Here is a 25,799-nt window from a genome sequence, read left to right as displayed (position 1 = left end):
CTAGCTAGCGCAAATGGATAAAAACTTTACAATAAAAGCCGATCCATAGACCAGCTGCATAGAGGTGGCAGCGGGTGACGTCTGCAGAACAAGCTCCGCCCCCTGTACGCTGCGTTACGTCCTGATTGGACTTCATCAGCAAGGGGTGGAGCTGGAGGTCACCCAGCAGCTTATGTAGAGCGACTGGTGTCAGCAGGGAAGGCCTTAAGGCCGGAAATAGGCACTACTCATTATTATTATTATTATTATTATACAGGATTTATATAGCGCCAACAGTTTACGTAGCCCTTTACAACTTGAGGGTAGACAGTACAAATACAATACACTTTAATACAGTAGGAATCAGAGGGCCCTGCTCCTTAGAGCTTACAATCTAAGACTGGACATTATACCTAGCGGGGACACCAGTGCATACTGAATAGTAGAATACTTAAAATAGCATAAATTACCAACCTGGCAATACCTAATCACTAAAAATGGACATTGTGCACCTGCGGCCATCTCTTTAACACTCCTAGAACAAAAAAAAAGAATAAATATTAAAAAACTACACCAAATGTAAGGCAAAAACGGGAGAAAAATGCAGACAGAATTATTTCAGAAAGAATTAAAGAGAATACCAGTCTTATTTATCGGATATGAGACAGTTGAGGTCAAATTCAACATTTAACCCCCTAGGAACCCCCACCTTGGTTTCATCCACAGGGATTCACGTTGGCTCAACTGTCTAATGTAGTTCCCTCCCCTCCAGTGCTTATTGACTTTTTTCCAGCTCCACCCCTTGCTGACAAAGTCCAATCAGGACGTAATGCCGCATACGGGGGGGCGGAGCTTGTTCTGCGGACGTCACCCGCTGCCACCTCTATGCAGCTGGTCTATGGATCGACTTTTATTGTAAAGTTTTTATCCATTTGCGCTAGCTAGCGCTGCAATTTTAAACTTTTATTTTGTGACCAATAAACAGAGTACACTTAGAGTGTTCCCTTTGCCTTTTTTGGAGCGCTGCACACTATGATTTCATCTGCTTCTGGAGGCTATTTGGAGGTTCCCCCTGCTTGATTGGATTTCCTTGCTGGACAGGAGTTCCACACACTGGGACTGAGAACCGCTCTAACCTGGGAGGTTTGCAACATCCCTGAGGGGGATATATGCGCTTTTGACCTTCTGTGGCAGGGAGGTCCACCATGTCTGGTAAGAGTATTTGGGCTTATTTGGTGAAGGATACTGTCACTGCACATCAGAAGGACTTCTTTCCCCCTATTTTCACATGAGGGATCCTGCCATTCCTTTTGTCGGGTGATTGGAACTTCCATCTTGATTGGACTTTTCTTTTTTCTTTTTATTATTTAGTTTTTTGCGCTGCACTTACCTTGATTGTATCCTAATAGACATGATTGGGGCTGCCTGCACGGGGGATGCACGGAAAACACCAGTGCATCCCTATGCTGGCAAGTATTGTCCTCACACGGGCATATGCCAGAGTATATTTGTGTGAACAAGGTCTCAGGGCCCTTTTACACTGCTCCACTTCTAAAACACGCCATGCGTTTAAAGCCCACCGTACATTTACTGCGGGCGTTCTGTGCAAGATCATGTACCTAGTGCGTGATCTGACACTTCCAGGTCTGGTCCACATGCTGACGGCAACCCGCTCCCGCTGTGATCATGCACAGCGGCGAGTACCGTGGACTCGATGTCTGCCGGCGCCCGCCGATTACACAGTACAGAGGCAGAACGACAATCTGCCTATGTAGACAAGGCAGACAGTCGTTCTGTCAAAGTGGAAAGTATTGATCCTGTGTTCCTGCAAGGCACCTCTCACAGTGAGTAAGCATACATTTAACCCTTCAATTGCCCCTGATGTTAACCCCTTCCCAGCCAGTGTCATTAGTACAGTGACAGTGCATATTTTTAGCCCTGATCACTGTATTAGTTTTACTGGTCCCCAAAAAGTGTCAGGCTGCTTTCACACTGCAGTCACCCGAGCGTTAGCGGTAAAGCTCCGCTTATTTTAGCGGCGCATTACCGATGTTAGTGGCGCTTTGGTGCCGCTATTTGGGCGGTAGCGGGGCACTCTTAACCCCCAAGAAGGGGTTAAAAGCGCCGTGTTGCGGTGCTTCCGAATCATTTTTTTAGCCGCTTTGGAAGCACTGCCTATTCATTCCAATGGGCAGGGGCAGTCTGGTAGTGATGTATACACCGCTCCTAAGCCACCTCAAAGATGCTGCTTGCAGGACTTTTTCGAACATCCTGCAAGATCACCGCCCCAACACTCGGGCTTTCACGCTGGGGTGGCAGGGGAGGCAGTTTTCAGGTGATTTACAGGCGCTATTTTTAGCGCTAAAACGCCTGAAAACTGCCCCAGTGTTAAAGGGGTCTTAGGTATTCGATTTGTCCGCCACAATGTTGCAGGCCCGCTATAAGTCGATGATCACTGCCATTACTACTAAAATAAATAAATAAAAATATATATAAATGTATATATAATTTTTTTTTTTCCATAGTTCGTAGCCCTATAACTTTTGCGCAAACCAATGAACATAAGCTTATTTTTTTTTTTTTTTTTAAATGTCGGTCTTTTTTGGTTTTATAGTGAAAAAAAAAAAACACAGAGGTCAAATACCACCAGAAGAAAGCTCTATTTGTAGCACTTATTTGGGTACAGTGTTACACAACCGCACAGTTGTCAGTTAAAGTAACACAGTGCCGTATTGCAAAAAATGTCCTGGTCATTCGGGGGGGGGTGTAAACCTTGCAGAGCTGAAGTGGTTAAAAAATGCACAGCGCATTTTAAATGATTTGTGTTAAAATTTAGTGCAAAGCATAAGCAATGAAGCTTCAAGCACAGTTCTTTTTGTGTAAAACGCGTCAAATGATCATCATTGCAATTTTCTCTGGCTCATGACAATAAAGAAACTTCTACAGCATCTTTTGGATTTAAGTGTGCGATCAATCTTTTCTTCTCTTCTTGGTTGTTAAGGACACAGCTGGTTGCTAAGGAGTCTGGCATATGCCCACTCTGCTATTCACTGGTTGTTAGGAATCTGGAACTGGCAGGTTCCAGATTTCTAACAACCAGTGAATAGCAGAGCCGGCACATGCCAGCGTCCTTAGCAACCAGCTATTCACTGGTTGCTAAGGACTCCAGCGGGTGCTGTCTCCTTACCAACCAGCATTTTTTTTTTTTTTAAATTGTCATGTGACCCCCAAAATGCACCAAAAGACACCCCCTGAGTGCCGCCTCCGGCCATTCACTTCTAAGGCTAACTGTACACGCCATCTGGGGTGCCTTTCGAGTTGGAAAACACCGTTTTTTTTAAGAAGCTAAACTAATTCTGTGTATAAAAACATCTCAGGGTTGCCCGTAAGGTACCCAAAAATGATTTCATGGGTTCTAATAGAGTAATAAGGGTTGCTGTGGACACCATAGGACAAGGTAAACATTTCCTCACCAAGGACAGACCAGAAGAGATTGTGAGCAGGAAATAAATGTTCTAATAAAAGAGAAGAAGGACCAGAAGAAGGGGGAGGGGAGTGGACAGCATTGCGCTTCATTTGATGCTATTTTCTCCCTTACCTGTGTCCAACCTCACGCTGTGAAGGATCAACAAAGCCACCGTTGCTAGGAACGCTTCTTCCTCGGAACCTTCGCGCGCCATCTCAGGCGGACGGCTTTCCGGACGTACCTCCCGTCCAACATGGCCGCGCCCAGACCGGCCGGCAATGTTTTCAGATTCCGAGACGCCCGGGCGGTACCGGACCCCGTCTACGAGCCCGTGCCGGACGGAGTTGGCGTGCTGGTGCTGGACAACGGCTCCTTCCAGCTCCGTGCGGGATGGGCCGGCCCGGGACCGCACATGCAGCTGCGCTCGGTGGTGGCCAGGAGCCGAGGCGGGCCTCGCAGTCTGAGCCGAGTGGGCAATGACATTCCGAACCTGGAGCCTCTCCGCTGGCTGCTCCGGACCCCCTTCGACAGGAACCTGCCGGTCAACCTGGAGCTGCAGGAGCTGCTGTGTGATCACGTGTTCCAGAGGCTGGGGGTGACGTCACAGGTAGGACCTGCATGGCTGCCATGTGCCCCCCTCTCCTGTACCACTAAAAATACAACTTAAAAAAAAAATTAGATCAGGGAGGATTATAACACCTGTTAAGTTAATCTTTGCCATCTGTGTCCCATTGGAAAGATTTTCCTTCACTTCCTGTCCAATAGCTAAAACAGGGAAGTAAAATCCCTCCAAAATAAGGGAATTCCTGGGTGTCTCCAGAACTAATGTCCCCATTGTAAGAATTTCCCTCTATACCTGTTCTGAGGACAATCCAGAATTTGTGATTTTTTTTTTTTCTTTTTTATTTTTTATTTTTTTTTTTTTCTTTCACTTAACAACTTAAGCCATTTGCCTGGCCAAAGACCGGAGCACTTTTTGCGAATCGGCACTGCGTCGCTTTAACTGACAGTTGCGCGGTCGTGCGACATGGCTCCCAAACAAAATTGACGTCCTTTTTTTCCCCCACAAATAGAGCTTTCTTTTGGTGGTATTTGATCACCTCTGCGATTTTTGTTTTTTACGCTATAAACAAAAAAAGAGCAACAATTTTGAAAAAAACCCATTATTTTTTACTTTTTGCTATAATAAATATCCCCAAAAAATATATAAAAAAACATTTTATTTCCCTCAGTTTAGACCGATATGTATTCTTCTACATATTTTTGTTAAAAAAAATTGCAATAAGCGTTTATTGATTGGTTTGCGCAAAAGTTATAGCGTTTACAAAATAGGGGATAGTTTTATGGCATTTTTATTAATACATTTTTTTTTTACTAGTAATGGCGGCGATCAGCGATTTTTTTTTTTTTTTTTTTTTTTTTTTTCGTGACTGTGACATTATGGCGGACAGATCAGACACTTTTGGCGTGATTTTGGGACCATTCACATTTATGCAGCGATCGGTGAGATGAAAAATTCATTGATTACTGTGTAAATGTGACTGGCAGTGAAGGGGTTAACCACTAGGTGGCACTGCAGAAGTTAAGTGTGTCCTAGGGAGTGATTCTAACTGTGGGGGGGAGGAGGGGCTGTGTGTGATCAGTGTCACTAGGCAGAACGGGGAGATGCTTGTTTACATTAGCATTTCCCCGTTCTTCCTCTCCGTGAGACGATCGTGGGTATCCCTGTGGACATCGAGTCCGCGGGACCCACGATCACGAAGCTCCCGGCGGGCGCGTGCATGCCCGCAAGCCGCCTCTTTAAGAGCAACGTACAGGTACGTGCCCTTCTGCCGACGTATATCGTCGGGAGGCGGTCAGGAAGCGGTTAAAGTGATAATGTTCACCAAGACACATAGGGTTAAAAAAAATTTAAAAACTCAGTTTGTTATAAAATTTTGCAACTAGGTACTGTATTTATCGGCGTATAACACGCACTTTTTTCCCCTTAAAATCAGGGGAAAGTCGTGGGTGCGTGTTATACGCCGATCCCCGCTGTCGCTTTGTGAATGTCGGCGATCGCCGCCGACATTCACATCGCGAGTAGTTTTAAATATGGCGCGGCGGAGTTCGGAGGGACTCGGCGGTGCTGAACAAGCGCCGCTGAAATCACAGAGCCGAGATACACATACCCGAGTGTATTCGGCTCTTTCCGGCGCCGCTCACAGTCCCGCCCAGTCCCGCCATTGGACCTGTGTTATGTCCATCATAGGGCGGGACTGTGAGCGGCGCCGGAAAGAGCCGAATACACTCGGGTATGTGTATCTCGGCGGCGTTCGTTCAGTTCCGCTGGCGCCGAGTCCCTCCGAACTCCGCGGCGCCATATTTAAAACTACTAGCATGTGTATGGCGGCGGCGGCGGCAGGCATGGACACTGGGGACAAGGCTGCACTGGGGACAAGGCTGCACTGGGGACAAGGCTGCACTGGGGACAAGGCTGCACTGGGGACAAGGCTGCACTGGGGACAAGGCTGCATTGACAAGGCTGCACTGGGGACAAGGCTGCACTGGGGACAAGGCTGCACTGACAAGGCTGCACTGGGGACAAGGCTGCACTGACAAGACTGCACTGGGGCAAAGCTGCACTGGGGCAAGGCTGCACTGACAAGGCTGCACTGACACTGAAAAGGCTGCAATGACACTAACAAGGCTGCAGATGAACACTGACAAGGCTGCATTGATGGGCATTTTAATGTAAGTTTCTTTTCCTTAAACTTCCCTCCTAAAAGTTTTTTTCCTTAAAATTCTCTCCTAAACTTGGGGTGCGTGTTATACGCCGGCGCGTGTTATACACCGATAAATACGGTCATTTTTTTTTCCTTCTTTCACTGATGAGGTGGCTCTGATGGGCTCTGATTGGCGGCCTCTGAGAGGTAGCACTGATTGGTGGCACTGGTGGGCTCTGATTGGCACTGTTGGGTTTGCCTTGGTGGGCACTCATTGGTGGCACTGGGCACTCATTGGTGGAACTGGGGTGCACTCATTGGTGGCACTGGTGGGCTCTGAGAGTTGGCACTGTTGGGTTTGCCATGGTGGGTTCTGGTTGGCGGCACTGTTGGGTTTGCACTGATAATTGGTGCTGATGTCCCTTTAACACAAGCCGGTTATCGGCTCTCTCTCCTCCTCTCCTCACTCTGTCAGTGCGAGGAAAGAAAAGCCAATGACCGGCTCGTGTTTACGTTGTGATGAACTGTCATTGGACACAACTGATCAAGTGGTAAAGGGGCACTGTGATTGGCACCTTACCCCGATCTGTAATCAGCTGAGTCTGAAGAGCTCGGAGATCGTCGCCTGCGCACCATCTTTCAGCTATAGCGCAGGCAGAAAGTATTTAGCTGGTAATTGTGCGGTCGTGCAACAATACCCAAAGTTAATTGATATCATATTTTTCACACAAATGGAGCTTTCTTTTGGTGGTATGTGATCACCACTGGATCTTTTATTTTTTGCCATTATCAATGAAAAAAGACCTGAAAATATAAAAAGCAAAAACCAATATTTTTTACTTTCTGCTATAAAACATAACCAATAAAAATGAATTTTTTGGTAAAAGAAAATTCCATCCCATGTATATTGATTTGTGTGAAAGTTCTAGCGTTCACAAATTATGGTAAAGATGCTGTTTTTTGTTTTTTCTTTCTTTATACACTAATGGCGGTGATTAGCCACTTATAATGGGACTGTTATAGTGCAGCGGACTAACTGACACTGGGGGGGGGGACTGACTAACTGCAACTATCATCACCAGTGACAATAATACAGTGATCAGGTATAATACTATACTGGCTGGGAAGTGCCTATTAAATCTTCTGTCCTTGTTGTTTTAACTTTGGATAGTAAAACATTTTTTCTGCCAGTAAATACCTTATACAGCCCACTTCCTGTTTCCTGTCTGGTCATTAGCCTAGGCTTATGACATCATCATGCACAGCTTCTCTCTCTCTCTCTCTCTCTCTCTCTCTCTCTGTTTGCCAGGGAGGGGGATGAGTCATAAGAGGGCCAATGAAAGCTGCAGAGCTGGAGGTGTGCCTCTGTGCAAATCCAGGAAGTAACCAGGCAGCAGCTTCAGCTGCCCACAGTTAAAATGGTTGCAGCCAGACTTAGGGGAGGGAGATTTCTGCAGCATATTTGGCAAGTACAGAATCGCAGTATATGTAAAATAATATGCAAAGTGGTTGGAGGGAAGCTTCAGAATGGCAAAGATGTTTTTATTACAAATTATGTAGGCAGACTGCAGTTCCTCTTTAACCGGTTCAATACAGGGCATTTTCACCCCCTTCCTTCCCAGACCAATTTTTAGTTTTCAGCGCTGTCGTACTTTAAACGTCAATTGCGCGGTCGTGCGATGTTGTACCCAAACAAAATTAACGTCCTTTTTTTCCCACAAATAGAGCTTTCTTTTGGTGGTATTTGATCACCTCTGCGGTTTTTATTTTTTGCGCTATAAACAATAGAAGAGTGACAATTTTGAAAAAAAACACAGTATTTTTTACTTTTTGCTATAATAAACATCCCAATTTAAAAAAAAAAAAAAAATTTTTTTCCTCAGTTTTGGCCGATACGTATTCTTCTAAAATTTTTTGGTAAAAAAAATCGCAATAAGCGTATATTGATTGGTTTGCGCAAAAGTTATAGTGTCTACAAAATACGGGATAGATTTATGGCATTTAAAAAAAAAAAATGTATTTTTTTTTTACTAGTAATAGCGGCGATCGCGATTTTTTTTTTTTTTTTTTTTCGTGACTGCGACATTATGGCGGACACATCGGACACTTTTGACACATTTTTGGGACCATTGTCATTTATACAGCGATCAATGCTATAAAATTGCATTGATTACTGTATAAATGTGACAGGCAGGGAAGGGGTTAACCACTAGGGGGAGACGAGGGGTTAAATGTTTCCTAGGGGAGTGATTATAACTGTAGGGGGCGGGGACGTACAAGGGGAGGAGACCGATCAGTGTTCCTCTGTACTGGGAACACAGATTGGTCTCCTCTCAACTGACAGGATGTGGATCTGTGTGTTTACACACACAGATCCACGGTCCAGCCCGGTTAACGGACATCGCGGCCGCCGGGCACATGCACCGGGTCCCGAGCAACGCGGCGGCCGCCCGCGCGCACCCCCTACATGGCTAGGAAGCCCAGGCCGTAATATGACATCCACCCAGGATGGGAGATCCCATCTGTGGACGTCATTTTACTATGGCCGGGTAGTGAAATGGTTAAAGTGTTTTGTTACCCCAAAAAAAAAAGGATCCTGTTCTTTTTAAAGCATGTTATATAGCACAGTGCTTGTGATATATCATTTGCCCCCCTGTAATACCTGGTTGATCCTGCCAGTTTCTTCCCTCCTCTTTGTAAACTGACCACGGTTCATCCTGGCTGCTGAGCCCTGACACCGTGGTCAGTTTACATGCCTTCGTCAGCTGCTGCTGTAATAACATGTCTTACTTTAAATAATCTGTTCTATGCCCCCTGTGTGTATGTGTTGTGTATAAAAAATAAGCTGTATATACCTTATTTCTGCGGTCACGTGTCACACCGTCTCTCTCCCCCACCCTCCAGACTGATGTCAGACGGGGAGAGGAGAAAGGTGGCGCGTCACGTGACCACTGATCAGCGCTCGGAAATAAGGTGTATATACACCCTCTTATAAGACCGAGCAGATTATATAAATTAACAGGTGGAGTAACAAACCGTTTAACATCTTGGGTAATCCAAGGGGGTAAATGTGTGCCTAACTATGTGTAATGTGTGTACAGTGTGCTGCCTTTACTAATAGACCTCCTACGTTTCTCGTTCCTGCTTTGCAGAGATAAGAAACAGAGAGATGGTTCCCTGTGTACAGAGTTGATTGATAACACAAGAGCTCTGGGCTGATTGCACACAGCCGATCAGCAGGTCCCGGCCATAAATCATTGGTTGACAGGCTCCTGCTGTGTCCAATCACAGCAGGTGCGGGTGGGGGGGTTGGGGGTGTGCGCATGCATGAACTCAAGTCCTGGAAGCAGCCAGCGACATACGGGGTACATTGCTTGGCCTGTGTGGGCTGCCCGTTTGTAGTACGGATGGTCTGCAAGAGGTTAAAACTGAACAGGTTCTACTGTTATAGAGCAGGGATCTCCAAACTACAGACCTACATCCCATGAGGTATTGTAAAACTCTGACATTCACAGACATGACTAGGCATGATGGGAATTGTAGTTCCTAAACAACTGGAGGGCCGTAGTTTGAAGACCCCTGTTCTATACAGAGCCAAGAAAAACATTCAGGGCTGTGAATTCCACCCTTTCCTCCCTTCTTGCTTACTTGTTCAGGATCCCCTCCTGTACTGAAATTGTTTATTCTGATTTCACTGCACACTCTGAGCTTCTCAGTGTGCATTGGAAGTTGCAGCAAGTCACATAGAGCCCACCTTGTTTCCTGGATGGAGTATGTCCAACAACATTTAGCTCTTTCCTCCTCAGTATTGCTCCCCCCTCCTTCATTCATTGGATTTCAGTTCTTTCACTCGTGGAGGCTTGGCTCGCACTGTGCGCTGCTCATAAAATTGCAGTCTCCCTAGACTTTCCCACTCCTCCAGACTGACATCCACCCATCACCCCATTTTGGTATTTGCGTAACTCCTGTTCAAGAGCCTGCCCACTGCTTTGCATCTGTGCTGAGGGTCCTTGAGAGAAATACCAAGGCAGGGTGCTCCTGATTTTGTTCAGGAAGTCATGTACACCCCCCTGCAAGCCCCTCCCACCAGCCATGATCTGCCTGTATTGCATAGTGAAGCACTGAGGCCCAGTGAGTATAAAAATAAGGTATGGAATGAAACCGGAAAGGTTTTATATTAACATATCATTAGCATTTTGATGAGGAGGGAGGAACCAGGAAAGGAAAAATATAAACTGATTAAACTTCAGCTGTAACCTTAGTGTTATGTAATGATGTGAGAAGTCAGTTTTTATAGAGGATGTTGCTGTCAGGCCTCTTGTAGTTTCGCTGTCGGGCAATGTTTTTATTGAACATTGACAGCCGTAGAGCTCTAGTTACACCTCCTTCCCGCGTCATCCGCTGTCACTCACCGCCCTCCTCCATAAATCAGGTTTTTACCAGCAGTCCGGCTCTACTATAATCCAGGTGGATTTCTGCAATAATCTCTCTACTGAATATTCGTCTCTGCAAATCACTTTTGAGGTCACATCTGGCACAGTTGGGTGCGGCTTAAAAAAAAAAAAAAAATGGATCAGGTAGTTCATCCATTCATAAATCAATAAAAGCATCTGCAAAGCCGGGTGTAGTGACTCCAGTCGTCTCTAATTGAGACTGCAAATCCTCCGGCAGCTTTAAAGGGTAATTTCACCCGAGCCGGTATTTCAGCTATTCTGGTTTCATGTATCGCAGCAAAATCAGTGGTGAAACGTCATCAATTCAATTACATTTACAGTTTTTGTTTCATCCAAGGAGTCTCACTCCTTCTGTTTCATTCTCTTGCAATGGTGTAAAAATTGAGCAGAAACAGGGACTCATTATAAATTATAAATGTGAGCCAACCTGGGCACTTTACTTTATCACTGCCATGCACAAGAGGATTCAGAGCACAATGGTTGATTGAAGCACAACCCGAAAGGGCTAGATCAATCAACTTTGAGTGAATGTAAATGGCGCTGCGCTGTTATTTGAACTATAATGAAACCTAAGTGATACAAGCAATATGCTGTAAATGGAAAAGTAATGCTAAAACTGTGCACAAGATGGCAGTAGTAGAACAAAACGTCAAATACAAAAAAAGCTTCCAAAGTAAAACTGTGAAAAAGGTATCCAATGCAAATATAAATCTTATGCAGCAAAAATAACAGTGGTTAATCAATCAGTGCTCATAAAATGAACATCAAAATGTGGTGAAACTATTAAAAAGTCTTTAGAATAATCCTGAGAGGAGGAGTGAAAAGTGGTGCTCCAATCTTAACCGTGCAAACTATGAAGTGAGTGACAGGTGTCTCTTCATTCCATGCAGTGGCCTCTCATCCTACTGCTGTAAGGTAACAGCATGGGAAAACAACTTCAGATATCCTCTGTAGGTCCTTGCATAATGAGCTGGTGGCTTCTTTATCCTTTGGGGGTTCTCCTCCCATTAATACAAGAATTGGTATTGGGTGGTGGATGGTGGCTCCTCTGTACTAAGCTTCCACACTCGCCCCAGGGGGGATGCAAAGGGAAGAAGGGGAATGCCCAAATAGTGTAGTATGTCATTTAAAAATGTATTATTAAAACCAGCACAAAGTGACACTCGCATTAAGCAAGATGAGACACAGTATATCATCCACGAGCGCCAAGCTTGTCTCCCGTGTCACTTCCGGTGTGACTGTCAGCCAATCCCGACGCATATCATCACGGGTCACGTGACTTCATCTCGGAAGAAACAAAATTATTCTGCTAGGCTTGATAGATGGGGGGCACGCTGTGTATGTATTATTAAAACCAACACAAAGTGACACTCGCATTAAAGGAGAAGTCCAGCCTGAGCTTGTTTGGCTGTACTACTCCTATGGGTCACAGGAGTGCAATTCGTTTTGCACTCCTGTGACCCATTTTCAGCAGAGAGTCTTATGACTACCCTACATACCCAGAGACTCAGGTTGTTATGATTTACAGCATATAAATAACATAAATACAGCATATAAATAACATAAATAATATTACATTCTGCTTTAAAGTGGAAAGTAAGTCGAGACCTAACTATGCTTAAATGTACTCCCACTCCCGTTCTAAGCCTGCTCTATAGTGGTGGCCCCCCCCCCCTCCATGTGTACGGCCCCCTAATCTACATGCGGGGAGCTGGATGCATGGATTCCAATAGTTTTTTTTTTTTTTTTTTTTTAAGCACGTGATTAGAGGGGGGGGGGGCTGTGGGTGCACTGTTTGCCCCCCCCTCCACCAGCCGCCACTGCTGTTCTATCCACCCTGTAAAAGGAGATGGACGCCCCATAGTAAGCCTAGGGGGTAATGTCACACACAGGCTCTGCAGCTGTTGTCACTGGCCTCTCTACATTGAAGCCACTGCTGGAGAGATCATGTGACTGGACCGGAGTGATTTCAGAAAAGGTATATGCATCTTTCTTTTTACAGGGTAGATATATAAGGCTTAGAATTGGGGTGGGAGTAGATTTAAGCCTAGTTAGGTTTTGACTTGCCTTCTACTTTAACTGTTGAGTCCAGGTGATTTACTCGTATGCTTGTCTCGTTACACAGGATTGTGTTGACCATCCCATTGTGTTTACTGAGGCACCATGCACCCCACTTCATGTCCGGCAGATGATGTCTGAGCTTCTCTTTGAATGCTATCAGGTTCCCAAAGTGTCCTTTGGCATTGATGGCCTGTACAGCTTCTACCACAACAAAAATGTGTTTCCCACCTCTGGACTCATCGTGTCTTCTGGCTACCATTGTACTCATCTACTTCCTCTGTTGGATGGCAGGTGAGTTCACACTTCATCCTTTGTACAGTATGCAACAAAAAGGCTGAATAACAGTACAGTAATCGTATAGCCATTGAATAGAACCTGTATTGTGGAAGCTGTGCCCAATAAGTCAATCAAAGGTCAAGAGATAAGTCATTTAGTATTACCTGTAGTAACCTTTCAGCTTACTTTTTCTCCATTACTGACTTGCAATGCCTTGTTTCATGCTGGGTCACAGTGTGGGGATGGCAGTCTTGATGGGGACAGATAACTAGTCATGATGGTGTCATGGTCAGAAGACAGCAGGAGAGGTGGAAAAAGCCCAGGTCCACAGAATGAATGACACAGGGAGATTCTTGTACTGTATGGCTACAGGTACAGATTGCTCTCCAGCAAGGAAAACCGTGAGCAGCACAGTAGCGGCATCACCAAAATCACTCTAATTCTGGGACTAGAGGTCAGGGGGCAGCAATGCTTAAGATGATCTCGCACTATAGATATACGGCTATAAGGCAGGAAATGCACTGCTATTTTCTCAGGAGAAATTCAAGGCAAGGGGGACTTTTTCTGGGGTACTGCTTAGTCTTGACTAACCTTTCTAGATATTTTCCATGCCATAGTAAGTCTTCAGTCCATTTTAATAAACATGTTGGCCACTACAAAGAAGTAACCTGACCACTGATGGTATAACTATGGATATGTTTATTGTGTAAGTGACATACTGAGAGTGCATTGTCTTTAGACTGGATGGCAAGAACTGCAAACGTATAAATATTGGAGGATTCCAGGGTGTGACCTATCTCCACCGTCTGATGCAACTGAAGTATCCTGGACATCTGTCTGCTGTCACTCTCAGCCGTATGGAGGAAATCCTTCATGAGCACTGCTACATTCCAGATGACTATATAGAAGGTAAGTCTTTTGCTGTTGGCCACACTTTGATGAATAGCAATTAGGAACTGAGGTTGTACCCTGGAATAGATTTTGCTCTGTGAATTTTTCCGATCCTTAAATTCCTATAAACGTCTTAATGTTAAGAAGTGCTGATTTTAGTGTTATATATATATATATATATATATATATGCAGCAGGGCAGAAATCTCTGGTGAAATTTCAGGAACACCCAACCAGAGCCTATATACCAGAGGCACACCAGGAACTTCTAAGGCCGGCCATAGACTGTTCGACTCGGAACCGGCCGAGATTCGAATTATGTATGGGCAAGCTGAATGTACCAAGTTGGTCAACTTTGGTACAACTAGCCAGCCAGATTTTGCATGCGATTATTGCTAGCGGCTGGCATAGCCGCTAGCAATAATCACTTTCTTCTCCCGGCGGGGGTGGCTTCCCCCTCCAGAATAATACAATGGCTGGGCAGGAGGAATTACCCGGTCAGCACTGTCCGGGTTGATGGGGGAGGGGGGGGAGATAATCGACTGAATCCCTTTTCTGCGATCCATGGTTGCAGTAAAGAAATTTGCTCTGCGTATGGCCTGCTTCAGAGTATTAGTCATCAGAAAGTTGATATGATATAGAGGTCATTTTGTGGAGCTTTGATTACCCAACTCCATTTCCGTGTAAGGGCCAGTTCACTCTGACTTGCACTAAAATGCATGTACAATCCCATCGATTTTAGTCGCTTTTTTAACACATGCTGATGTCCGCTGACATACATTTCGCATTTTAGCACAACGTTATGGTGTGAAAAGGACACATTGGAAATGATTGTTTTTCAGATGTCCTTCCGTAGATCTGCGTTTTACAGCTGCGCTACATTGCCCTGGTGTGAATTGACCTTAAATCAAATATATAAAGTCTCTATTTGACAAGTTCTTTAAAATTGTTTTTTTTTTTTTTTTTTCTTCTGCCTATCAAAAAGAGCTGAAGAAATGGCGTTGCCCAGATTACTATGAACAGAATGTGCACAAAATGCAGCTGCCCTTCTCCTCCAAGCTGCTGGGCACTGCGGTCACATCAGAGGAGAAGCAGGAGCGCAGGCAGCAGCAGCTTAAACGCCTGCAAGAGCTCAATGCACGACGGCGAGAGGAGAAACTTCAGCAGGATCAGGAACGATTGGAGAGATTGCTCTGTGTGCAGGTATCTAGTGCTGGTAACAATTCTGGTACTTTCGCTCATTTCCGATATGCTGACACTAGATATTAAAGGATCAGTCCTCCCAATGCTGATTCATTATTTGAAAGATGTTGGAGAGATAAAACTCTTGGCATCTTCTTCTGTCTTTTGGAGAGTCTGTTGGTGTGATCTTAATTTCCCAGGACTCTGCATTAATTTTTTTTTTTTTTTAACAACTTCAGTACTGGGCACTTTCATCACCCCCTTCCTGCCCAGGCCACTTTTCAGCTTTCAGCGCTGTGGCACTTTGAATGACAATTGCCTGATCATGCAACACTGTACCTAATATGAAATTTTTATAATTTTTTTTTTTCAGACAGATAGAACTTTCTTTTTGTGGTATTTTACTCACCACTGGGTTTTCAATTTTTTGTTAAACGAAAAAAGACCAAAAAATTATTTTTTGCCTTCACTGATGGGCCCTGATGAGGCTGCGCCTGATGGGGCCCTGATGAGGCTGCGCTGATGGGGCCCTGATGAGGCTGCGCTGATGGGGCCCTGATGAGGCTGCGCTGATGGGGCCCTGATGAGGCTGCGCTGATGGGGCCCTGATGAGGCTGCGCTGATGGGGCCCTGATGAGGCTGCGCTGATGGGGCCCTGATGAGGCTGCGCTGATGGGGCCCTGATGAGGCATGCGCTGATGGGGCCCTGATGAGGCTGCGCTGATGGGAGCTGATGATCAGTGCCCTCATCAGTGTAAACTATGTGCTGACAGGTTTTCTGGTTAACTGCTCTCCGTTCATCCCGCAGATACAACGTGGGAGGAAAGGACTGCCGGTAATCGGCAAGACTGTTTATATGTGATCAGCTGATCACATGGTAAAGGGCTGCTGTGATTGGCCCTTTACCCTGATCTGTGATCAGCTGTGTTCAAAAGACAACAGCGGTCAGAGTGTGCCCAATGCAGGGGGCGATAATCTGGGAGGGCATCCATAGACTGGACAGCCATGCTGTAGCCATCTTTTGGCTATAGCGCAGTCGGGAACTGGCTAATTTTTATTTTATATTATAGAGAATTTAACAGGAGGGGCTGGAACCTCCAAAATGCCAGGTGGAGAGGAACAGAGTTGAAAATTATTTTATTGGAGCTCACTGTTGTTGGAGTATAACATATAAGAAGATACCCTGTTTCCCCCAAAATAAGACCTAGTGTGATTGTCGGTGATGGCTGCAATATAAGCCCTACCCCCCAAATAAGCCCTACCCTGTTTCCCTTAAAATAAGCCCTATCCTGAAAATAAGACCTACAAGGACTTTAACTAGGGCTTATTTGTCGGGTAGGGCTTATATTGCAGCCATCACCGACAATCATACTAGGTCTTATTTTCGGGGAAACAGGGTAGCTGCAGACTAATGCTGGTCATACACTAGCAGATTTTCGTACAAGAATATTTGTATGAAAATTCTTTGAACATTCAATGAATTAACAAATATTGGTCGATTTAAATTTTAAGATGAATGTAATTTCTGAATGAAAGCCACATACACTGTCTGAAATTTTGTGTCGATCAAAAGTTTTCCATTCTTCTCCATCAAATTTTCTTGTCACTGTGGCTGAAAATAAAAGTTGAATTTTAGACCCCACTAACAATTCGAAATCGAACAAACTTCCTAAAATCTAAATTTTCAAACCAAAATTTATACGTGTATGGCCAGCATAAGCCTACCAGTCTCCACATTAAAATATTACATTTGAGTAGACTAATCTTTTAATTTTTCATTTGCATCTAATTTTAGTTTTTATGATGCCTTTAATTTTTATTTTCTAAAGTACACAAATAGTATGGATCCCACTAACTCCCTCCCTTTAATCAATTTACCAGAAAATCAGATCATAGATGGCACAGGGTTCCTCCTTACATTGCCCAACTTTTTATTGCACCAGCCACAGGCAGTGTTTATATTTCAGTTTTCCTCCCAGTTCCCGTACTTCAGTGTGTAATTGCTACTACAAACTCCATTAATATAAATGGAAGAACTGAGTTGGTGAGCACTTCAAATCCTGGCATCTATAGCAAACCGAGGTTGTTCTTTTTTCAATAGGAGCTTCTGGAAGATGGACATTTGGACCAATTCCACAAAGCCTTGGTGGAGCTGAATATGGACTCTGCAGAGGAGCTGCAATCGTACATTCACAAACTTAATGCAGCTGTTGAGCAGGGCAGACAGCGGGTCCTGGGGGAGACCATAGATGGCAAACCACAGGTGAGAGCCTTTTATTTTAGATGTTTTTAATTTTTTAAACATACGGGTGCATCTCAAAAAATTAGAATATCATTAAAAAGTTAATTTTATTTTAGTAATTCAATTCAAACTGAATTGAACATGAATCTATATAATATGAGTTGAACTCATATATTATATAGATTCATTTTTTTTTAATTTGATTATGGCTTACAGCTATTGAAAACCCGAAAATAAGAATATTACATAAGACCAATAAAAAAAAAGGATTTTTAATAAAGAAATGTTGGCTTACAGAAAAGCATGTCCATGTACAGTATAGTATGCACTCAATACTTGGTCGTGGCTCCTTTTGCATGGATTGCATCAATGCGGCGTGGCATGGAGGCGATCAGCCCTCTGGCACTGTTGAGGTGTTATGAAAGCCCAGGTTGCTTTGATAGTGGCCTTCAGCTCATCTGCATTGTTGGATCTGGTGTCTCATCTTCCTCTTGACAATACCCCACAGATTCTCTTTGGGGTTTAGGTCAGGCAAGTTTGCTGGCCAATCAAGCACAGTGACACCATGATCATTAAACCAGGTATTGCTACTTTTGACAGTGTGTGCAGGTGCCAAGTCCTGCTGAAAATGAAATCAGCATCTCAATAAAGCTGGTCAGCAGAGGGAAGCATGGAATGCTCTAGAATTTCCTGGTAGAGGGCTGCGCTGACTTTGGACTTGATAAAACACAGTGGACCAACACCAGCAGATGACATGGCTCCCCAAATCATCACTAACACTGGAAACTTCACACTGGAACCCTTGCATCTTGGAGAAATGGTGAATTGGGGATCTGGCGCTCCAGGAGGTAATGCCCTTAAAATGGAATGTTGTACTTTTGCTGGGATGGCAATATAGTCATAAAAGCCATAAATGTGTCATGAACTGGTCCAAAGGGAACAGGGGTTTAAAAATAGGCAGCCATCCTCAGTGTGTCCAGAGACTCTGTAGGACATGTAAAGAAACAGGGAAGGGGAGGCGCCACTCTGAGTGTAGTATTAAGGAAAAAACATTTATTGCACAAGATTAAAAGCACTTACAAAATATAAGTGAAAGTCATGCTCATCATGGGATGTACGGTTCTGGCAGCTCTCATGCGACCCTTTGGCTCCACACACATTCCGGATTGCTGCAGGGGAAAGTCAGATGACTGTTCTGGCTATGCTTCAGAGGAAACCAGAAGCAGAAAGCTCCACATTGACCAGCTTGAACTGCGGAAGCGGAAATTATGTCACCAGCATGGGGCGGGAGGAAAGGGATCAGGACTGTCTGTATGAAGAAATGGCTACATGCTCAGATTCAGCTATTCAGACTTTCCCCGCCAGCAATCCGGAACGGTGTGTGGAGCCAGAGGGTCGCATAAGAGCTGCCAGGACTGTACATGCCATGATGAGCATGACTTTCACTTATATCTTTGTAAGTGCTTTTAATCTTGTGCAACAAAATGTTTTACCTTTTAATACTACTCAGAGTGGCGCCTCCCTTTCCCTGTTTCTTTTCATGCAACTTGGATTCTGTACCTCTCCACTCTTCCTCCAGACTCTGGGACCTTGATTTCCAAATAAAATGCAACACTTGCTTTCATCCGAAAAGAGGACTTTGGACCACTGAGCAACAGTCAAGTCCTTTTTTTTTTTTTTTTTCTCCTTAGCCTAGGTAAGACACTAATGACGTTGTTTCTGGTTCAGGAGTGGCTTGAGACAAGGAATGCGACAGTTGTAGCCCATGTCCTGGATACATCTGTGTGAGGTGGCTTTTGAAGCTCTGACACCAGCCATGGTCCACTTCTTGTGAATCTCCCCCAAATTCTTGAATGCCATTTGCTTCACAATCCTCTCAAGGCTGCGGCTATCCTTGCTGCTTGTGCTCCCTTTTCTACCACACTTTTTTTCCCTTCATTCAACTTTCAATTAATATGCTTGGATACAGCACCCTGTGAACAGCCAGCTTCTTTAGCAATGACCTTTTGTGACTTGCACTCCTTGTGGAGGGTGTCAATGACTGTCTTCTGAAAAACTGTCAATTTAGCAGTCTTCTCCATCATTGTGTAGCCTACTGAACCAGACTGAGAGACCATTTAAAGGCTCGGGAAACCTTTACAGGTTTTTTGAGTTAATTAGCTGATTAGAGTGTGAAACCACTGTGACAACAATTCAGTATTGAACTTTTTCACCATATTCTAGTTTTCTGAGATACTGAATTTGGGGTTTTCACTAGCTGTAAGCCATAATCGTCAAAATAAAAAGAAAGAAATGCTTGAAATATATCACTTTGTGTGTAATGAATATAATATGAGTGTCACTTTTTGAATTGAATGACTGCAATAAATAAACTTTTTGATGATATTCAAATTTTTTGAGATGCACCTGTATATATTTAAAGTGTTTTTTTTTTTTTTTTTTTTTTTTTACACAAAACAGACTATAGGGTGTATTTATAAAAAAAAAAAAAATGCCTGGCAGTTCACCTATTGAAAATGTATGTACATTTGTTCTAAGGGAATGGGGAAAAGCAAATGTTACTAAGCTATTTCCTGTGCTGGTTTGATCTTTGATTTAAAACCTAAAATTTGGCCACTAGATGCTGCTAAGTATTCTACCCCTATGTATTGTGGGAACTAGCTTCAAGGATATTACTTTTAAACCTGTCAATGGTTTGGAAAAAATAAACAATCATACCATATCCTTGTGACTTTTTCTTCATATTTACCTGTTTTTGTCCTGCCTCATCATGACGTCTTGCTCATGCTGTGTACAACACTACATGCAATCTGTCGAAAGGAAAAAAAAAACCTTCACAGATAATTTTTTTTTTCATATTCCATATCTATACAAGGTATTGAGAGATGCACTTTACACATATGGCTGCATCTCACGCATGTGCATTGTGACCATACTGAAAGATCTTGCACTTTAGGTACAAGATTTCCCTGAAGACAATGGTGTCGTTGACTTACAAGGGGGCATCTGGGCTATGTCACCACTCCCTTCGGGCGAAGCCAGGAGGTGGAAGACAAGTTAGACGGGGGGGGGGGGGGGGGGGGGGGGGGATAAAAACATTTACCAAAAAAAAAAAAAAGGCAATTTCACATCTGCTTGCAGAGAAGCATGTAGCTGTGAATTAGAGGGGGGTGTCCGCTTTAAGGGCTCAGGCCAGTTTTATTTCCCTTTTTTTTTTTTTTTTTTTTTTTTTTTTTTTTAAGTCTTTTCTTGCCCGCGTATCACAAATAAGTAAGTACCAGACACACAAAGGAGGGGTTACCCTCATAGGGGTTATTCAGAATTTCTCTTCCATAGGCAATGAAAATACTTCAGCAGCCTTGCGGCTTTTACTTGCTCTGATCTCAAACTTGGGTCCTTGTTTGTTCCTTCAGACAGCACTGAAAACTCTTGTACACTCAAGCACCGACTCTAACTGCTCCTTTGTAGCCACATGGACTCCTGGAGAGGGGGAAGCCATGAATTGTAGTCGGTGTCCTAATATCCTGCGCATTCCTGCACAATCTGTGTGCTAGAAAAATGTGGACTCAAAGCTGAGGGCTTCATCCCTCCCAAGGCTCTACAAAGCCTCTGGGCTTCAGAACCCAGATCCAGTTTTCCACCCTAGGAGGCTCCTCACCCTGTATGGATGGGAAACGCTAGGTGCCAGTCTTTCTATATAGTGACATGGCCCAGTCTTGTCACAGTGTTGAAAACATTTAATATGACAAAGGACTTCCAGAACTTGATTGCTTACCTAAACAGAAAGCATTGCAGACTAAGCCTGCTTTGAGGTTTTGTTATTTAATTGAAGCCTCAGATTCAATGTAAAAAATGAATTATGATTGGCTGTTACCAAACAGCACTTTGCATTCTACCTTGTGCTACTGAATTCTAGTTCCTGGCATTGCAATATTTCATAGAAACCAATGAGTTTTCACCTTTCAGCCACACTAAGCTGTCAGACTGTTTTTTTTTTTCTTGGCTGTTAGACTGAGAGATGAGAGACAATTGCTGATTGGTCGTGTGCTCACTTCACTTTACTTATTTCTTCTTTTGTGTATTAAAGACACCAGAACCACTCGGAGGAGAGCAAGAAGACATGGAAGGGATTATGGAATCGGACCCTCTTTACTCAGAGGATCAGGTGGAAGCCGAGAAAACAGCACCTAGTGTTCAGGTAGATGAAATTTAATAAGAATCTATTTCTGTAAATTAACATATTTCTGATATTTGTCTAAATCCATCTTTATCATCTGCCAGGCCATGTTTAATATAGCAGAGTACCACCAGATGTACCTGGGCACAGAAAGGATTCGTGTGCCAGAGGTGATATTTCAGCCCTCGCTAATTGGAGAAGATCAGGCTGGGTTGGCAGAGACCATGAAGCACATGCTAGACCAGTAAGTCCAGTCAGAAAATCTTGGAGCTGCACAAAGGATCAGTTTACCAAAACAATACAAAAATTTCTAATCCTCTGCTCAACAGCAAACAAAATGTATTAATCTTATTGTAAGTGCGAACACCAGTAGTATACTATAAAAAGGATCACACCTTGATTTGCTTTAGCTATTTAGTGGCGATTGCAACATTTATAGGAATATTATAAATTATTATTATACAGGTTTTATATAGGGACAACAGTTTGCGCAGCGCTTTACAACTTTAGGGCAGACGTGACAGTTACATTACAATTTGGTATAAGAGGAATCAGAGGGCCCTGGTCAATAGAGCTTACAATCTAGAAGGGAGGGTCAAGTTATACAAAAGGTAATACCTGTGGGGGATGAACTGATGTAGAAAATCAAAGTACAGTTGTTAGGTGGAGGCAGGAAATGCAAACATTTAACCTTTTTTAATATAAACTCATTTTGTTCTACAATATATTGCCAGCCAGATTATTAGAAGTAAAGTTTTTTACCTTTTTTTTTTTTTCCATACAATATATGCAATGGCAGTTGGCAGGGTCCAGGCACTAAAACAGCGAGATTTTCTGTGTAATAAAGGTAACAGGCATTCTCTGACATCTGCTCCTAGACAGGATTTTTACACTTTACAAGTTCAGAAATTGAGTTCACAGCTGCTGATTGTCCAGCTATCCCTGCACATCAGTCCAATTTGCACCTTTAATTGAGATCATGTGACTGGTGCCCCAGCATTTGATCATTTGACACACCAGTGATCATGGTTGCAGGGGTTTCCTCCAGATCGGTAATTTGTTGTGGTTTTTTTTTTTTTTTAATATTTTTTAATTTTTTTAACTTTAAGGCCTGATGCACACTGGTCATTTTTACAGCTGCTGTTTTTGGCTTCAGGTGTTTTTTTTTTCCACAGCCAGCGTCCATGCACACATAGGCTTTTATCAGCAGTTTTTGACAGGGGTGTTTTCTGGCTGAAACCAGACCCCCCTCAGAACTAGAGGGTTTGAAGAGGAGTTTTTTTCAGCTGTAAAAATTCTCTAACGCTGAAAAACGCGGCTATTCTTCATTTATGAGCGTTTTTGAGGCATAAGCTTTTGTGGGAGTATAGTTTTGCTAATAAAACGCTGCTGCAAAATGCTAAAAGAACTTGCATTTTTATCATGGCATTCTACAGCTAAAGCTACTGGCGTTTTTATAATGTCCAGTGTGCATGAGGCCTTAGCATTTAATCATCTATATATGTAGTGTGTGGTATTCTGATTTATTGTCTTATGTGATAGGTATCCCCAGGAAATACAGCAGCGGCTGGTGCAGAATGTCTTTTTGACAGGAGGTAACGTGATGTACCCCGGAATCAAGACCCGCATGGAGAAAGAGTTGCTGATGATGAGACCGTTCGGCTCCACGTTTCATGTATGAGTGCTCAGATAGGGCTGGTTGTTAGGCCAAATGCTGCTAATGTGTGTTTTGAGATGTAGGCAGCGGGGGCGGCCCATCTGTTAGGGGGCTGGCCCCATGCAGGACACCGGATGCATGGATTCCATGGGGGGGGGGTTTGAAGCACCTGATTAGAGCCAGAGGCTCTAATAGGCTTCGAAATAGGATGGGCTCGGGGAGCAGAGAATGCGAACAGAGCCCAACCAGGTGTGTTACAATACCAAGTAATTATTTGCTATTGTAACACTGATCCTCCTCCTGGCCAATCGGGAAGCTGGTCTTGAGACCCATCACCCGATTTGGCTGAAAGGACAGGCGATCCTATTGGACGACTAGGAGGAGGGAAAGCCACCTTGATGGAGGAGAGGACACCTAGATATGGGGTAAGTGCTGGACCGACTGGTTGTTTGACACCCCCCCCCCCCCAAAAAAAAAAAAAAATAATATTGATTATACATAGTTCATATTTATGTTGCCAGCCAGCAGGTCCTTTTTAAAATGTTTACTTGTCTGTGTATAGCTGCTCTGTTGAAATATGCCTGATTAGAGCTTAAAAGAAAAGTTTGGGATTGTAAAAAAACAAACCTTCATACTCGCCTAGGTGGATGCAGCATCGGTCTGCTGACCAAGTACTGAGCTAATCGCTCAGTTCTTGGCCTTTTAGTGAGCAGAGAGCCTGTCACTGTCTGTCACCATCTCTCTGCTCTGCTCCTCCAGCGCACACTGGAGCGCTGGGCTGTGGAGGAGGCGAGAGCGGCTGGCTCAGGCTGTCAGCAGCTTACTGAGAGGCTGAGCCAGCTGCCAGTCCAGACATCTGGGTGGATCCTGGCATTAAAGTTGAGATCTGTTCAGAGTCTGGACCAACTATGTGACATCAACTCCCTGCCAACTGAATACATGTCACAGGAGTGCAGAACGAAGTGCACTCCTATGATGCCCAGGAGTAGGAGGCCCAAAGAGCTTTGGCCCTCCTACTCCATTAATAACTCAAGTTATTTAGCCTCATTTCCTTTACCTGTGGCTCTCGTAAAAGAAATGAGGGTGCCATTGTCACTGGAACAGAAAGGCCCAGACAACAGTAAAACCATTGTCAGAAGTTTTATATCTCTTACTTAAAGGAGAAGTACAGCTAAAGCTTGTTTGGCTGTACTTCTCCTGTGGATCAGAGGAGTGCAGTTTGTTCTGCACTCCTGTGACCCCTTTTAAGCAGACAGCAGGCTGAAGCCCACTGTTGGCTGACGTCACAGAGCTGGTCCAGGCTGGAGAAAATCAGGACCATATGGTCGGGATCCGCCCAGAACCCTGGACTGCACCTGGCTCAGCCTCTCCCGGCACTCCAGTGAACATGGTGAGGGGTCAGAGCAGACAGCGGTGACTGACAGTCACCAGCTCTTTGCTCACGGACACTGAGAACCGAGCAATCAGCGGTATTTCATCGCTCGGTTCTCAGTCTTAGAGCCGGTGGGGGACAAATGCAGCATCAGACCGATGCTGCAGCCACCAAGGTAAGTATGATTCTTTGAAAAAAATAAAAATAAATTCATGAACTTTTCTCTTTTAAAGTGCCATAGACTTTTAGGCTTTGTGTAAAACTGACACAGCAGTAAGTCACTTCCTGTGTTTTTGGTTTTAACTGTTTAAATGCTCTATAAACTGTACAATACTTGCATCGGATCACTATGTTATTGGGTTTTACTGTTCATTTCAGGTCTCAGTGGCCGAAAACCCTGTCCTTGATGCTTGGCATGGAGCCTCTGATTGGGCCCTTCAGAATTGGGAGGTGGATGAAGGCTGGATAACCAGGAAAGAATATGAGGAGATGGGGGGAGAGTACTTAAAGGAGAACGCGGCCTCTAACCGTCACGTTGCCATTCGCTTGCCCAAACCGCTACCTCGTACTGCTGTGGCATCCAGTAGCCAAGAGATGGAAAGTGCTCCACAGACAAGCTCTGGCACTGTTCCACCATAGAGACGGTGCTGCAGTGGATGAATACTGGAGCTGACACACTGAAAGGTGCAGCACAAAGCATTCTGGGAGTCCTTGCATCAACGTAAGGTGAATATTGCCAGAAGGTTAGAATGATCTACATCCGTCTGTAAAATATTACTATTGACATTGGATGTTTCTGAACTATTTTTGTATGAATATTTATTTTTTTATAATAAACCTCAAAATTTAAAATTGTCATTATTTTAATAAAAGATTTTAGCTTGTGCTATGATTTAATCACGCAGTTCAAAAGGAAAATACAATAGTGTTAATAAATACATAAATGGTCTGCAGCCTTGGGACCAAACTCAGCTTCTTCCATACAGTTCTTCTAAAGATTGCTTTTTCCGGTCTGGGTATATCTATCTTGAGATGTCTGTTCTTGATGGATCTAATGTTAAGTAACCATCATTGTCCATGTTATAAAGCCGGCCATAGATGGTTGGAATCTCGGCCAGTTCAGCAGGAACCGGCCAAGTTTCGAACCATGTATGAGCAGGCTGATTGTACCCAAGCTGATCGATCCATCAACTTTGGTACAACCAGCCGGATATTGGATTTTTCATGCGACTTAAACTGTGTGTTCTCCCAACAGGGACAGCTCCCCCTTCTGGGAGAACACAATGGTTCCTCGGGAGGGATTCCCTCATCAACACTGACTGTGTTGATAGGCGAATC

At 44.0% G+C, this 25,799-nt stretch overlaps 2 protein-coding genes across 3 annotated transcripts in view; one reads left to right on the top strand and one right to left on the bottom strand.

Moving 5' to 3' along the window:
* ARHGAP40 (Rho GTPase activating protein 40) overlaps positions 1-3,753 on the bottom strand; it is a 123,583-nt gene extending 119,830 nt beyond the window's left edge. Inside the window, exon 1 of one of the 2 annotated variants that reach the window (XM_073606432.1) lies at positions 3,578-3,753. The gene's annotated coding sequence lies outside the window, so the exon portion shown is untranslated. Of the gene's footprint in view, positions 1-453; positions 476-3,577 lie in introns of those variants that run through there. The other variant, XM_073606433.1, reaches the window with a different exon arrangement.
* Positions 3,664-25,432, top strand: ACTR5 (actin related protein 5). Its single transcript, XM_073606434.1, has 9 exons — positions 3,664-4,052; positions 12,730-12,956; positions 13,681-13,850; positions 14,817-15,034; positions 17,115-17,276; positions 21,343-21,453; positions 21,537-21,676; positions 22,975-23,107; positions 24,840-25,432. The coding sequence occupies exons 1-9, from the start codon at positions 3,699-3,701 to the stop codon at positions 25,098-25,100; spliced, it is 1,776 nt and encodes a 591-aa protein (XP_073462535.1). The 5' UTR covers positions 3,664-3,698; the 3' UTR covers positions 25,101-25,432.
* Positions 25,433-25,799: the final 367 nt, after the last annotated feature.

This window comes from Aquarana catesbeiana, linkage group LG12, assembly GCF_042186555.1.
Source record: "Aquarana catesbeiana isolate 2022-GZ linkage group LG12, ASM4218655v1, whole genome shotgun sequence".
NCBI classification, from domain to species: Eukaryota; Metazoa; Chordata; class Amphibia; order Anura; family Ranidae; genus Aquarana; species Aquarana catesbeiana.
This window is presented reverse-complemented; position numbering and strand designations above follow the sequence as displayed.

What these genes read in the sequence shown, in the direction of transcription:
- ACTR5 (XM_073606434.1), top strand. Translation starts at nt 3,699, where the DNA reads ATGGCCGCGCCCAGACCGGCCGGCAATGTTTTCAGATTCCGAGACGCC. An exon ending in GGCTGGGGGTGACGTCACAG is followed by an intron (nt 4,053 to 12,729) that starts GTAGGACCTGCA and finishes CTCGTTACACAG; the next exon opens with GATTGTGTTGACCATCCCAT. An exon ending in AAACAGCACCTAGTGTTCAG is followed by an intron (nt 21,454 to 21,536) that starts GTAGATGAAATT and finishes ATCATCTGCCAG; the next exon opens with GCCATGTTTAATATAGCAGA.